This window comes from Saccostrea echinata, unplaced genomic scaffold, assembly GCF_033153115.1.
Source record: "Saccostrea echinata isolate AGI-Se365-2 ecotype Australia unplaced genomic scaffold, CSIRO_AGI_Sech_v1 ptg000030l, whole genome shotgun sequence".
Lineage (NCBI taxonomy): Eukaryota > Metazoa > Mollusca > Bivalvia > Ostreida > Ostreidae > Saccostrea > Saccostrea echinata.
The window spans coordinates 25,212,636-25,224,991 of NW_026889779.1; the positions used below are offsets into that span (position 1 = coordinate 25,212,636).

Genomic DNA, 12,356 nt, shown 5'->3' on the forward strand with positions numbered 1-12,356 from the left:
TTGATCATCATAACTATGCACTTAAAATATCTGCTTAATACCCAGAAGCAGAGAAGAAATCAATGCATTTCTACTACATAATCAAACATAATTAATAGAGTCCCTCTCTAAAACAGAAACCCTTTAACCAGGTAAAGGGCTCTGGTGTTCGGGGGGTGGAGGGGTCTGTGGAATATATAGTGGCATTGTACTTTGATAATCAGTCCATAGTTATGATGAGTAGGTGTGCTTCTTCCAGAATTGTGAAAATTGGATTGGGGTCTGAAAAATGCATTATTTCCTTGAAAATCTTATTCTCTTCTCCTGGGAATTTAGCAGCAAGGTTGCTTCTTTCAAAAATGTGAATTTCGTTGCCTCTTTGCCAGGGGATCTGGTGTAAACGGGGGCTTTGTTGAGTCTATAATTAAATGCATTATTTATTTGAAAATTTTCTTCTCTGTTCCTGGGCATCTTGAAAGCAAACAGTATATAAAGTTGTGATAAGCAAGCATATTTTTATCAGATTTTTGAAATTCTGCACCACTTGGTTAATCTAATAATTTGTATTAATTATTCCCCTTAATTATTCACCTATGATAATTAATCACTGTAAATAAAGCAATTGAAGTCAGTTGAATAACAGAATTATACAAGAATTTTTTTTATAATATCTAATAAAAGGTAGTTTCATATTTATTAATGGTCAAGTAGACTTTTAGATAATAGATAAATAAAAATGGGGAAAAATGACATCTTTGAACATTAAATGTTCTTCTGAGACTAAAAGATACTAATTTGAGAGGGAATGAGATTGGTTTATTAAAGAGCTCAAGAACTCTTGTTTCATTTAGCCCGCACTGGGATAGTAACAAATTGGGTAAGTACAGACATTAGCAGTAATTAGATCAACATTTAGTTTTGTGACTGGGCATTAAACTAATTATTTTGCTGATCCCTGATCATGCTATGTCTCTTGCTTTTGGGCAACACGGCTTCATTTGTCAGCTTATTTCATATTCGAACTATATGGATCCTTTATAGTGTTACATTATACTCAGGTGAACGTTAAGGCCCTTAGGCCTCTTCTTTAAAGTAAGTAATCTCTTCTTGGAACACAATGTGTAGGAGTTTCCAAAATGCAGAATAGTAAGCATTAGAAATCAAAAGAGTAAAAAAAAAAATTAACACTAAATTTGCATACCAGTATATATCTGAGCTGAATTAATCATTATTGTATACACGAATTTCAATGGTGCAATTCAGTGCTATAAAAAGAATAGTCTGTGTATTTTGTATCATAAGTAGAATTCCATTGGAGCATTCATGGCATAATATTGTGAAAGCAATGTAACTAATATCGGATAAAACGTCCGCCATCAATAACAATGTCCTGTCCAGTTATATATGATGAATTGTCAGAGGCCAAGAATGAGACAGCATTGGCAACATCTTCCGGCTCACCATTCCGTCCAGAAGGATTTTCTTGTTCAGATGTTGCCATCAACTGAATCAGAAATAAATCTTAACATTCAGTTTTCAAATCTCTCTCTCTCTCTCTCTCTCTCTCTTAGCGGGAGGGGTCTTAATTTTCAAGTTTTATCTATATTTTTAGAACTGTTATGTCTGGCAGCTTTGAACCTATTGCAATAACGTGTTTTCATACATTCTCCAAATTTGATTAGAGATTTAGATCCTCATTAGGTTTACAAAATTGTCCGATCACAGTGGATACCGTTTGGAGGTTTCTAAGTGAGAGTAAAATTTGGCATTTTGCTTGTTCAAAGGTATGCCAATAATCTTGGCTGATTTGATTTTAGTGGACACATGATTTTATGACTGTAAAAGTAGACTAAGAGGAATACTGAATCTTTTCTCCTAACAAAACGAGTGAGAAGAATTGTAGCGTTACCCTTTCCTACCATCCATAGCAATCTCCGACATCAAAATAGATAAACGTCACAGATTCGGATTTTTATGCTCCGCCATACAATGGCCGGAGGCATATAATGTTAACCTGTTCCTTCATTCTGTAATTCCGTCAACCCGACATCATTGTCTTTCCGTTCATTATCTTAGCAACATTTGCACACATTCACCTCAATTTTACATATGGATTCGTCAAAGAAATACGCAGGTTCGAATTTGGTCATGGTCCGATGATTTTTGACAGAGTTATCCCTGTTGAACTTAGAAAAAAATAAAGAAATTTTCAGTTTCCGCTCTCTAACTTTTGTAGGGATGTATGTATCAGGTTGAAATTGCATGTGCAGGTATTTTACCAGAAAATACAGGTCAAAATCGAATTTGGTTGTGGTCCGCTGATTTCTGACAGAGTTATCCCTCTTGAACTTAAGAAAAATTAGAAATTTGTCAGTTTCCACTAAATTGTGTAGGGATGTGTGTATATATGCAGGTATTTTACCAGAAAATACAGGTCAAGTTTGAATTTTTGGTCTTGGACCGATGATTTTTGACAGAATTATTCCTATTGAACTTAGAATATTTTTTTTTGAAATCAATTTCTGCTTTTTTACTTTTGTAGGAGACTAGTATTGCTAATGCAATACTTTGAGAATGTTTGTTAATATTTGTAAGAAACTTTCGTATAGTTGAGGGTAACATTGAAAATTTTTACCCCAAGAAAACCACTGTTAACCTCTTTCATGTCGTAAATTTAGAATATGATAGAGGTAAATGCAAAATTTACAACATAATAAATTTATGTACATATATCCAATACAAAACATTCTAAAACCTCCTCTATTTCTGAAGACTTGTCTTCTCAAATGGAGTTACACAAGTGTCACTTTGACAACGATTTCTTGTCCGATTCTTGCAGCCAATCTCTTTCTTAGTTTCGCTTATTTACAAACTTAAATAAACTGTGTCTGTCATTTCATATTTGACATACGTTTTTGTTGGAGTGATTTCATGCTCAGAACATTTTATAACAGCCCAGTGTGTCCCCTATGTCAACACAGTGGCCATTTTTCAGGTCAGATTTCAAACCGAGCATATACAACCTAATAAGAGGAAAAGTAGTTAACTCTACCATTTTAAGATTTTTTAAAAATTTCTATTCCCGAATTTCTCAATAGTAAATACTAAATTTGTAAATTTTGATGTAATATTTATCGCTTTTTACTTGCTATATTGGGAGTATTGCGCTGCCTTACATCGGGCAATAGGTGGGTACCTGTAAAGTGCGAAACGAAATAGAAACAGAACGAAACGAAACCTACCGAAACGAAACGGGTACCTGTAAAGTGCGAAACGAAATAGAAACGGAACAAAACGAAACGAAACGATCACTACCGAAACGAAATCAAAACGAAACCCACTGAAACGAAACGAAACAAAACTATCAGAATGTTTGTTTTTTCTTTTCAAATCAAGGTACTGTATGTGTATACTTAAAAAAGCGGGCTTCATATTTTAGCGGCTTTGGTGCAATCAGTGATGCGCTAATTCATGATTACTGTTCATAAATGAATATGATATGATGTTTTTCATCACTTGCTTCGATCTGCCATTTTATCAGGCCTCGAACATCGAACCCGATTTAGTCGTCATCTATTTCACTAAGCAATAGGCATATATAAATTTACTCGTAAATTTACTTACCTTGTCATTGGTCATTTGCAAAATTATTTTGTTAAAAAATATTTTGATTGTACACACAAGTACTCTGAAGTTGACATTAAAAAGATGCTTGAGTTTCTGATTGACAATATCTATGTGGTTTTTGGAGACCAGGTCTTCCAACAATCTATTGGAATTCCCATGGGTACCGATTGCGCCCCGTTATTAGCAGACCTTTTTTTGTATTCATATGGAACAGAATTTGTCCAAAATCTTATACGTGAAAAGAAGAGAACACTTGTTGTTGCCTTCAACTCGACATTTAGATATATCGACGACGTATTGTCAATTAACAATGGTTATTTCCATTCTTATGTCGATACGATATATCCCGGTGAGCTTGAGATAAAAGATACAACAGAGTCTGACACATCTGTTTCATATTTGGATATTTTACTTGAAAAAAACGTTAATGGTAATCTAACAACCAAGCTTTATGATAAATGTGGTGACTTTAACTTTTCAATCGTCAACTTCCCTTACTTATGCAGCAATATACCTTCATCACCTGCATATGGGGTTTATATCTCACAGTTGATTCGATACGCAAGAGCATGCTCTACGTATTTACAATTTCTAAAACGAGATAAATTATTGACAAACAACCGATAACACCGATAATCTTTTCATCTGTTTTAGCACTACTAGAAGTATTGTCCGAATGGATCAGAACTCCACAAAATTCCAACACTTTTCCCCAACAAATCATCATCTTATATGTAATGATAGATTTCCAACCTTTTATCAAATTCTGTAGTTTTCTTCTCCCTTCATGTCAAAAGTATTCAAAGCACTATCTGAACCTCTCTAAATTTACTTTGGATTCAAAACTATTCTTCATCTGATTTCTTGACTGTTCAGTACAATGGAAAGGTTTGAAATGACATTAGCACCATGCAGTTTCATGCTCACTAGTCCATGAATAAAGGGGTGTTCGATTAAGCTATTGTATTACGTCACTGTTGGATATCTAAATGGGCTAGATCCCATTGTATTAAAGCAAAGTTGGATATATGAATGGGTAAATGTTTCTTTGGGGTACAAAGTGGGGAAGTTTTATAAGTAAGATAAATAACGAGATGGTGTTGAATAGTTTAGAGAAAACATCCCCTCCTCGAGCCTTCGGCCGTCGGAGGGCATGTTTTCTCTAAACTATTCAACACCATCTCGTTATTTATCCATTACATGATAAACCAACGAAAACATGGGCATTGAAACCACCAGGGGAGGGGGTCCTTCTCGGAACTAATCTTAAAAAAAAAGCTGGACCCGACAGTAATCAAAAGTATAATAATAATTAGGCTTGTATAATTGATCACATATGTATAAATAACAGTAGTGCACTTTTGTTTCATTCAACTCGATATGTACAATTTTTTGCAAGTTATATTTAAAGACATTCGCAATACAACAGTACAGTAACTTTATTTCGATCTGTAAATAAACAAGCCTTTACATTTAACACGATGATTAAGGGCTAAATATAAGAGTAAGACATAAAATTTAGAGAATACAACGCACATTTTGAAATCAATATTTTGAAATTATATAGTAATAGTATGCTCGCGCATATTTTTAGCTGGCAGTTGATTTACAGTATATATATGCTTGCATAAGTAAATACATCACTAGAGAAGGAAGCATTTATCGCGGTGTTTAAATTTTATATTAGCAAGTGAACTATATAAATTTTATATGAAGTAAAAATACTCCATGTACAGTTACACCAAATATATGATGATATACCTTGATTTGAGGGGGGAAAAAAAACATTCTGATAGTTTTGTTTCGTTTCGTTTCAGAAGATTTCATTTTGATTTCCTTTCGTTTCGGTAGGGTTCGTTTCGTTTCTATTTCGTTTCGCACTTTACAGGTACCCGTTTCGTTTCGGTAGGTTTCGTTTCGTTTCGTTTCATTTCGTTTCGTTCCGTTTCTATTTCGTTTCGCACTTTACAGGTACCCGGCAATAGGTACATGTATTTCATCTAATGGGTATTATCTGCTTAATTCTCACATGTCAGCGAATCTATTACATATTGTTAGTTTAATCTATTTCCAAATTTTCATTAATTCATGACACCGGGTTCCTACAAAAAAAGCCCGCTTCTCTACGGAATGTTCGGACAACCCTCATGACTCACCTTATTAAGTAATTCTCCGTCTGTTATATTATGTCTCGCGAGGTTACTTCTTGTTATTCTTGGTCTAAAAATAAAAACTAAAGATTGTATTGAAATGTATATAAATGAATTCAAACAGAGCCGTATAATATAAATTTTTTGTACCTCACGCTATTTGCCCGAATTCCAAAGGGTGCTAATTCTGAAAAAGCATTTAGATACGTTATTCATTACACATCTACAGAACATACTAGTGCCTGAATATTATTTTAATTAATCCTTTTATGACGATGAGGGTTTTATAAACATCAATATTAATACCAATAGCTAAATTTCTGGTGAATGCATTCATTGCTGCTTTGGACATACAGTAGGAACAACTTCCAGATATCTACCATAAAACATAGAATATAAAATAAACAAGAGGCCCATGGGCCACATTGCTCACCTGAGCACTTTGGCTAGAGAAAAGCTGAGATTAGTTTATTATTGAGAAGTTTAAATATAAAAGTGCCCCCCCCCCTCCCAGGAGGGAGATTTGAAGAATTTAAATCTACACTAACTGAGGATGCTTCTATACATGTATTTCTTTGACTAATCAAGACATTAGAAGATTTTTAAAGATTTAGTTTGATCTCCTATTGTGACCCCACCCTAGCCCTTGGGGAGGGGTGTCATGATTTCAAAAAGAATCTTTAATTTACATATTTTGAGGATGCTATATAAATTAAGTCTAATCGTGGCCTTGCTGTTTTTCAAGAGAAGATTTTGAACAATTTGCATTGATATTCCAATGTAAAAAGTTGATCCACTGTTGTGACCCTGTCCTACCCCCGGGGATCACGACTCGAAAAAAATTTGAATCTACAATTCCTGAGGATACTTCTATATTAGTAAGACTAATTGTGACTTTGCTGTTCTTGTGGAAAAAGTATTATTTTGACCACCCATTGTGGCCCTATCCTTTCCCCGGGGGTCGTGATTTGGTCAAATATGAGTCTACACTACCTGAGGATTCTCCCATATATATTAATATATAAGGACTTAATCGTATGCTCTTAAAAATCGTTATACGTATTATGAAAAATATTATCTACAACCTTGTTTTTTAAAATACTGAACATTATAAATGGTGTTGCAAGCATATTTTCAGCGATGTTAAGAGTTGAAAGTCAAATACAGCGATATGCATATTTCAATCGGATTTCGGTGTCATACTACTGACGTCATATGCGGCAATTCAATGATAGAGAGATAGGAATATGCACACTATTAACGAAGTTATCACAACCAATGCAATATAAAAATATGAAAAATGTTGAAAAAATAATTATTTACGTGCTTTTCAATTACTATAGAAATTTGAACTAGTTTTAATTTTAAGTATAATCTTGATTCAAGAAAAAAAATATGAGTATGCATGAATGTACATAGCGGCTTCATATCGGTGAAAAAAAATGATGCTTTTGCACGAAAAGAGTTGCAAAATTACTGTCAGGCTTCTTGAATTTTATTGTAGTCTATGATTATGAGAGAAAAGGAGAAAAGGTAATAAATAAATATCACGGTTGACCACCTACACTATTCTACGAGTATTACATATTCTAATTATCCCCCGGCGCCCTTCTGAAATCGAATTTAATTCAGTCGCTTATTTACAATTTTACTTGAGTAAAATTAATGTTTTGTAATAGATAGGTTTTAAATTCATTTTATTTTACCAAATCTACTCCTACATGTATTTGAAAAATTAATCTGCTTTTTCTGTTTTTTAGTTAAACATTTGGATTTGTATTTGTAATGTTTTGTGATAGAAAAATTTTTATTCGAGACCGCCATTCTTTGCGAAATATGTGCAAATATATATTTGCGTAAATTGATATTTCATTACAAATAAACAATATCAAAGACTCTACAATGTTGAATGTGTGAATAATAAAGGACAAGTGACAAATCACTTTTTACAAATCACTGTTTATAGGTCCTTTCAGAAATAATCTAACCGGGTGACTACAACGAAGTGAAATAGTAGGGTCTGGCTTTATTTAGACTTATGTAAACAACTGATCGGCCATTGTCGCCTATGACGTATCACAGTCACGTGATCGCTATCTAATTCTATCGGATTTTTAATTCAGGGATTTTTATTTGAGTCAAATACTGTTTAATAAACGCGGTATGTTCACACTAAAACACAAATCTGAGAAACTCTTTAAAAACAAAAATCTGATAGACTATGATCATAAGGAATGTAATACGCATTCAATTTCAAGTAATTAAGAAACATGCAATAAGTCTTAAATTGATATGATATTTTAAGACATTAACATGATCAATGATGGCTCTGATGTTCTTGAGAAAAGATTTTTAAGGATTTTCCAAATATATTCCCATGTAAAACATCAGTCGCCTATTTTGGCCCTATCCTACCCCTGTGGATTATAATTTGAACAAACTTGAATCTACACCATTTAAGGATGCTTCCATATTAATACTTCATGGTTTTGCTTTTCTTAAGAATAAGATTTTTAAAGATTTTCTTATATATTCCTATGTAAAAATTTGATCGCCTATTGTGACCCCACCCTACCTGAAGGTGTCTTAAATTTAACAAACTTAAACCTACACCACCCGAGGATATATTCATGACCAATGATGGGCTTGCTTTTCTGGAGGAGGAGATTTTTTAAAAGATTTTCCCAATATATTTTCATGTAAAACTTTGATCGGCCATTGTAACTCCACCCTACCTCTTGGGGTCATGATTTGATCATGTTTTCATCAAACTTAACACTATAACACTGCTAACAGTAACACTATGTAATGAATGTTTCACATAAGTTTCATCTTTTCTATCCTAGTGGTTTTGAAAAGATTTTTAAAGATTTTCTCCATCTAAAACAACGCTTGCTCATTGTGGCCCAGCTCCAGCCGTGGGTCATGTTCTGAACAAACTATGAAATGAGCTTTCACCTAAGTTTCAACTTTTTCGGGCCAGTGGTTCTTGTGAAGAAGTTTTTTAAAAAAGGTTCCGCCAAATTTTCACAAATTCTGTATTATCTCCCCTTGAAAGAGGGCTTGCCTTTATTTTGAACATACAAATTCCCTTTACCCAAGGATGCTTTTGCCTACTTTGGTTAACTTTGTTCCAGTGGTTCCTGGTAGGAAGTCAAAAATGTGAAAAGTTTGCAGACAACAGACAGCACACGACAGACGATAGACGGGCACCGAACACTCCTCTATCAGAAAAGATCACAAGAGCCTTTGACCTAGGTGAACAATAAATTTTACATATCAAGAATAAACTTATTTGTATAAAATTATATTTTTTTTCTACATTTTTAGGAAATAAAAACCTGTACTACCGAGAAGACAGTGGTTGAAAGTACACTTGAATTGTTGATGATGCAGCCTGAAAGAAAGACGTTTTGAAATTTAACTGAGAAAAATGATGATTCAAAATCACATACGATTTCATAAAAGAAAAGTTCAATTTATCTATATATTTATATTTTGATTAAATTGCTATAGGTCAACAATTTTCAATTGTAGGAGTTCTAGATGATCAGTCTTGAGTTCGGGCTGGGGGATTCCAGATGTAGATGTGTAAGAACACCTTTCAATAATCTTTAAATTAACTGAGACTGGTAGAGACGTGCATATGGGTGAAACCAACAACAACTCTGGGGTACTGATTTCAGCTTTAATCGTACAGACTTTCGGAATTCTTGATCTGAGGAGACAGGTCTGATTGGCCTCATTTGTTTGGTGTATGTACACCCATATCTTGATTGGGAATACATGAAAGATTCAGTCATGTTTTTGCTTGTAAAGAATTCTTAGGTAAATACCTCCCGATCTAATTGTTCACTTTGTTGTGCCAACAACTAACAACAACAACTAAGATTCTCTCACACTTACCCTTCGTCGCCTTCAGATGTGGTATAGCCTGCTGGGTAAGGAAGTATGCCGACTTTATGTTGACGTTCATAATTTCATCAAAGTTTTCTTCTGTTTCTATTGATATATCCATGGACTTTGCCATTCCCGCATTATTTACCTTGTAATTAAAATTAATGCAGTAGTAGGCATGCTTATGAAGGTATCTGAACTGACTAAGATATATCCTTGGACGAACTTACGACACATCTTATTTTTTAGAGAAGCCAACAAAGTAATACTATCTAAGGAGACTTCCTAATCTTTGTTCCAACATTACGACGAAGAACTCATCTTAAGACACATCTCGTGTGATTTAAGAAGTGCTGGTCCCAACAAAACAACATGAGATTGTTGAGTTAGGGGGATTTAAGAGGATGTACTCCCATGCATATACTTGAAATATATGATTCAACACCCACCCACCCCTACACTTTACCCTTTCCCTTTGCTAACATATTAGAACCTGATACTTCCTGTGGTGATTTTATTTTAATTTTTTGCAACAGTCGGAGAATGAAAATCATTTTAAATTTGTTTTCACGTTAATTGTATTGAAAGATTAAAATGTAAGTTTTTAAACATTTATCATATTGCACCAGCCTGTTACATGGATATCTGTCGGTTGTATCCGACCTTTCTGATAATGAAGAAACATCTTTGGGAATATCAATAGATAGGTTCATAAGCTGAGAGAGAGAGAGAGAGAGAGAGAGAGAGAGAGAGATGTTGATCATCTAAGGACAAACGACAAGAAATGATTTTCTGAAATATATCCAATTTCATATTGTCCTTAGTCTCGTTTTGTGGATGATGAATATTTTTTCATTTTCAACAGTGATATACTGTTATTTATTTATTGAATAAAAGTGATATTCTCTCACAGTGTGAAAGAATACCAAAGTAATATTCTGTCACAGTGTGAAAGGATATCAGAGTAAGTAAAAAGTAATTTCGGGCCAGTAATAATATAGAGATAGTAACGAAACTATTTTGATAAAGACTAAAACTGCCAGTTACTTTCTAAAATCCATGTTACAATCCGGGATGTTTTCAATCTCAAAACTGCTAAGATATGACGTCTCAACTGCTCAACTATGACGTCAAAGCCTATGACTGTGTTAAGAAAAGACAGAAGCAAAGGGAAAATCAAAGAAAATATAACAACAAGAAAATTCACCCGTGAGAAAGGTTTTTCGTGCTTCTCACTCGTGAAAATATAAAAAAGATCATGTCTCACTGTGAAATAAATTCCATTTTCAACTATAAAATATTAAATATCCTCTATTTATAATGTTATAGAATGGTGGTTTTTCATTCTATTTAAAATGTTTTTGAACATGACATATCCTGTAATACATGTACTATGTATAACAAGTTTCGCATTTTGTAGTTTACTTCTTGCTAGATTGTAGGCATCTCAGTTATACTACAGCGTAATTGGAAAAGGATGGACTAAACTGCAAATAATTGTAATGGGAATGGATGCAATGACGCAATATAGATTTTAATAAGTGAATAAATCTAATAATTTCTAGTATACCTGTACGAATGAAAATGCAAAATACGAACAACGAGTAATATTTGTTTGACAAAGAAGAAGAAGAGGAAATCGAGAAGCCCATTGGCCACATCCATCTCCTGAGTCAATATGGCCTTGCTGTTTTTCATCAGCAGATTTGTTCTTTTATATATTCCTACGTAAAACTTTGATCACTTATGCTGGCCCCACCCTACCACCAGGGGTCATGATATGAAAAAAATTGAAACGACACTATCTGAGGATGCCTCCATATCAATATGACTAATCATGGTTTTGCTGTTCTTGAGAAGATGATTTTTTAAGATTTTTTCATAGATATTTTTATGTAACTAATGTGACCCAACCCTACCCCTCGGGGTTATGACTAGAAAAATGTTGAGTCTTCACTATCTCAACATAGTTAAGACACATAACTATAAACTACGATAGCTCACAAAAACTTATGTAAACGATAATTACCAGAACATCTAGTTTTCCAAACTGTTTTATTGTTTGATCCACTAATGACCTTCTATAATCTCTGGATGTAATGTCACCCACGGAAAACAGTATCTGTTGATTAAAAAAAATGTTTACTTCTTTAAAACATTTATAATTTAAATTATAAATTTATTCAGTAAATGGCTTACTTTCTCCGGTGATAAACCCTCCTTCAGACATTTTTCCTTTACAGTCTCTAACTTGGCCTCATTTCTTCCCGTCAATGATAAACTTGCTCCGCACCTTGCGAGAAGGACGGCAATGCCCTCCCCAATACCAGAGCTGGCACCTGTAGGGCATAATCTTTGAATTTTCTCGCCATGTCTGCTATTTTGACATATATTTTTAATAATTTCAGTTTGTCTTACCGGTGATTAGAAAAACCTTTCCTTTGTGGTCGTCCATCCTACAGATTAACGAGGGGACATCCACTGCTCTGGATAAACCGTGAACACACTAGAAAATTACTCAACCTAAATCACATAAAAAGTAATCGTAAGGATTAAATTGATAAAGTACAACAGAATATATTTTTTTAACACACAAAATAAACATTTGATATTTTTTAATCAAATATTTCGCAGAGCTGCATGTCCAAGGTGTAGGTCATGACCTTTGTTTTCTTTATATTGCAAAAATATTTATCAACGTAG

At 33.8% G+C, this 12,356-nt stretch overlaps 1 protein-coding gene across 3 annotated transcripts; it reads right to left on the reverse strand.

Moving 5' to 3' along the window:
* Nucleotides 1–1,213: 1,213 nt before the first annotated feature.
* Nucleotides 1,214–12,146, reverse strand: LOC133196607 (3-oxoacyl-[acyl-carrier-protein] reductase FabG-like). 3 transcript variants are annotated; one of them, XM_061332470.1, is made up of 9 exons: nt 12,072–12,146; nt 11,853–11,992; nt 11,683–11,775; nt 9,663–9,801; nt 9,107–9,153; nt 6,063–6,132; nt 5,907–5,943; nt 5,763–5,826; nt 1,214–1,483 (listed from the first exon to the last, which is right to left on the reverse strand). In XM_061332470.1, exons 1-9 carry the CDS (start codon nt 12,106–12,108, stop codon nt 1,331–1,333), a joined length of 780 nt encoding a protein of 259 aa, XP_061188454.1. In that variant the 5' UTR covers nt 12,109–12,146; the 3' UTR covers nt 1,214–1,330. The 3 variants fall into 3 exon arrangements, with proteins under 3 accessions (XP_061188454.1, XP_061188453.1, XP_061188455.1); XM_061332469.1 differs by having other exon boundaries at nt 9,104–9,153; XM_061332471.1 differs by lacking the exons at nt 6,063–6,132; nt 9,107–9,153 and having other exon boundaries at nt 1,217–1,483.
* Nucleotides 12,147–12,356: the final 210 nt, after the last annotated feature.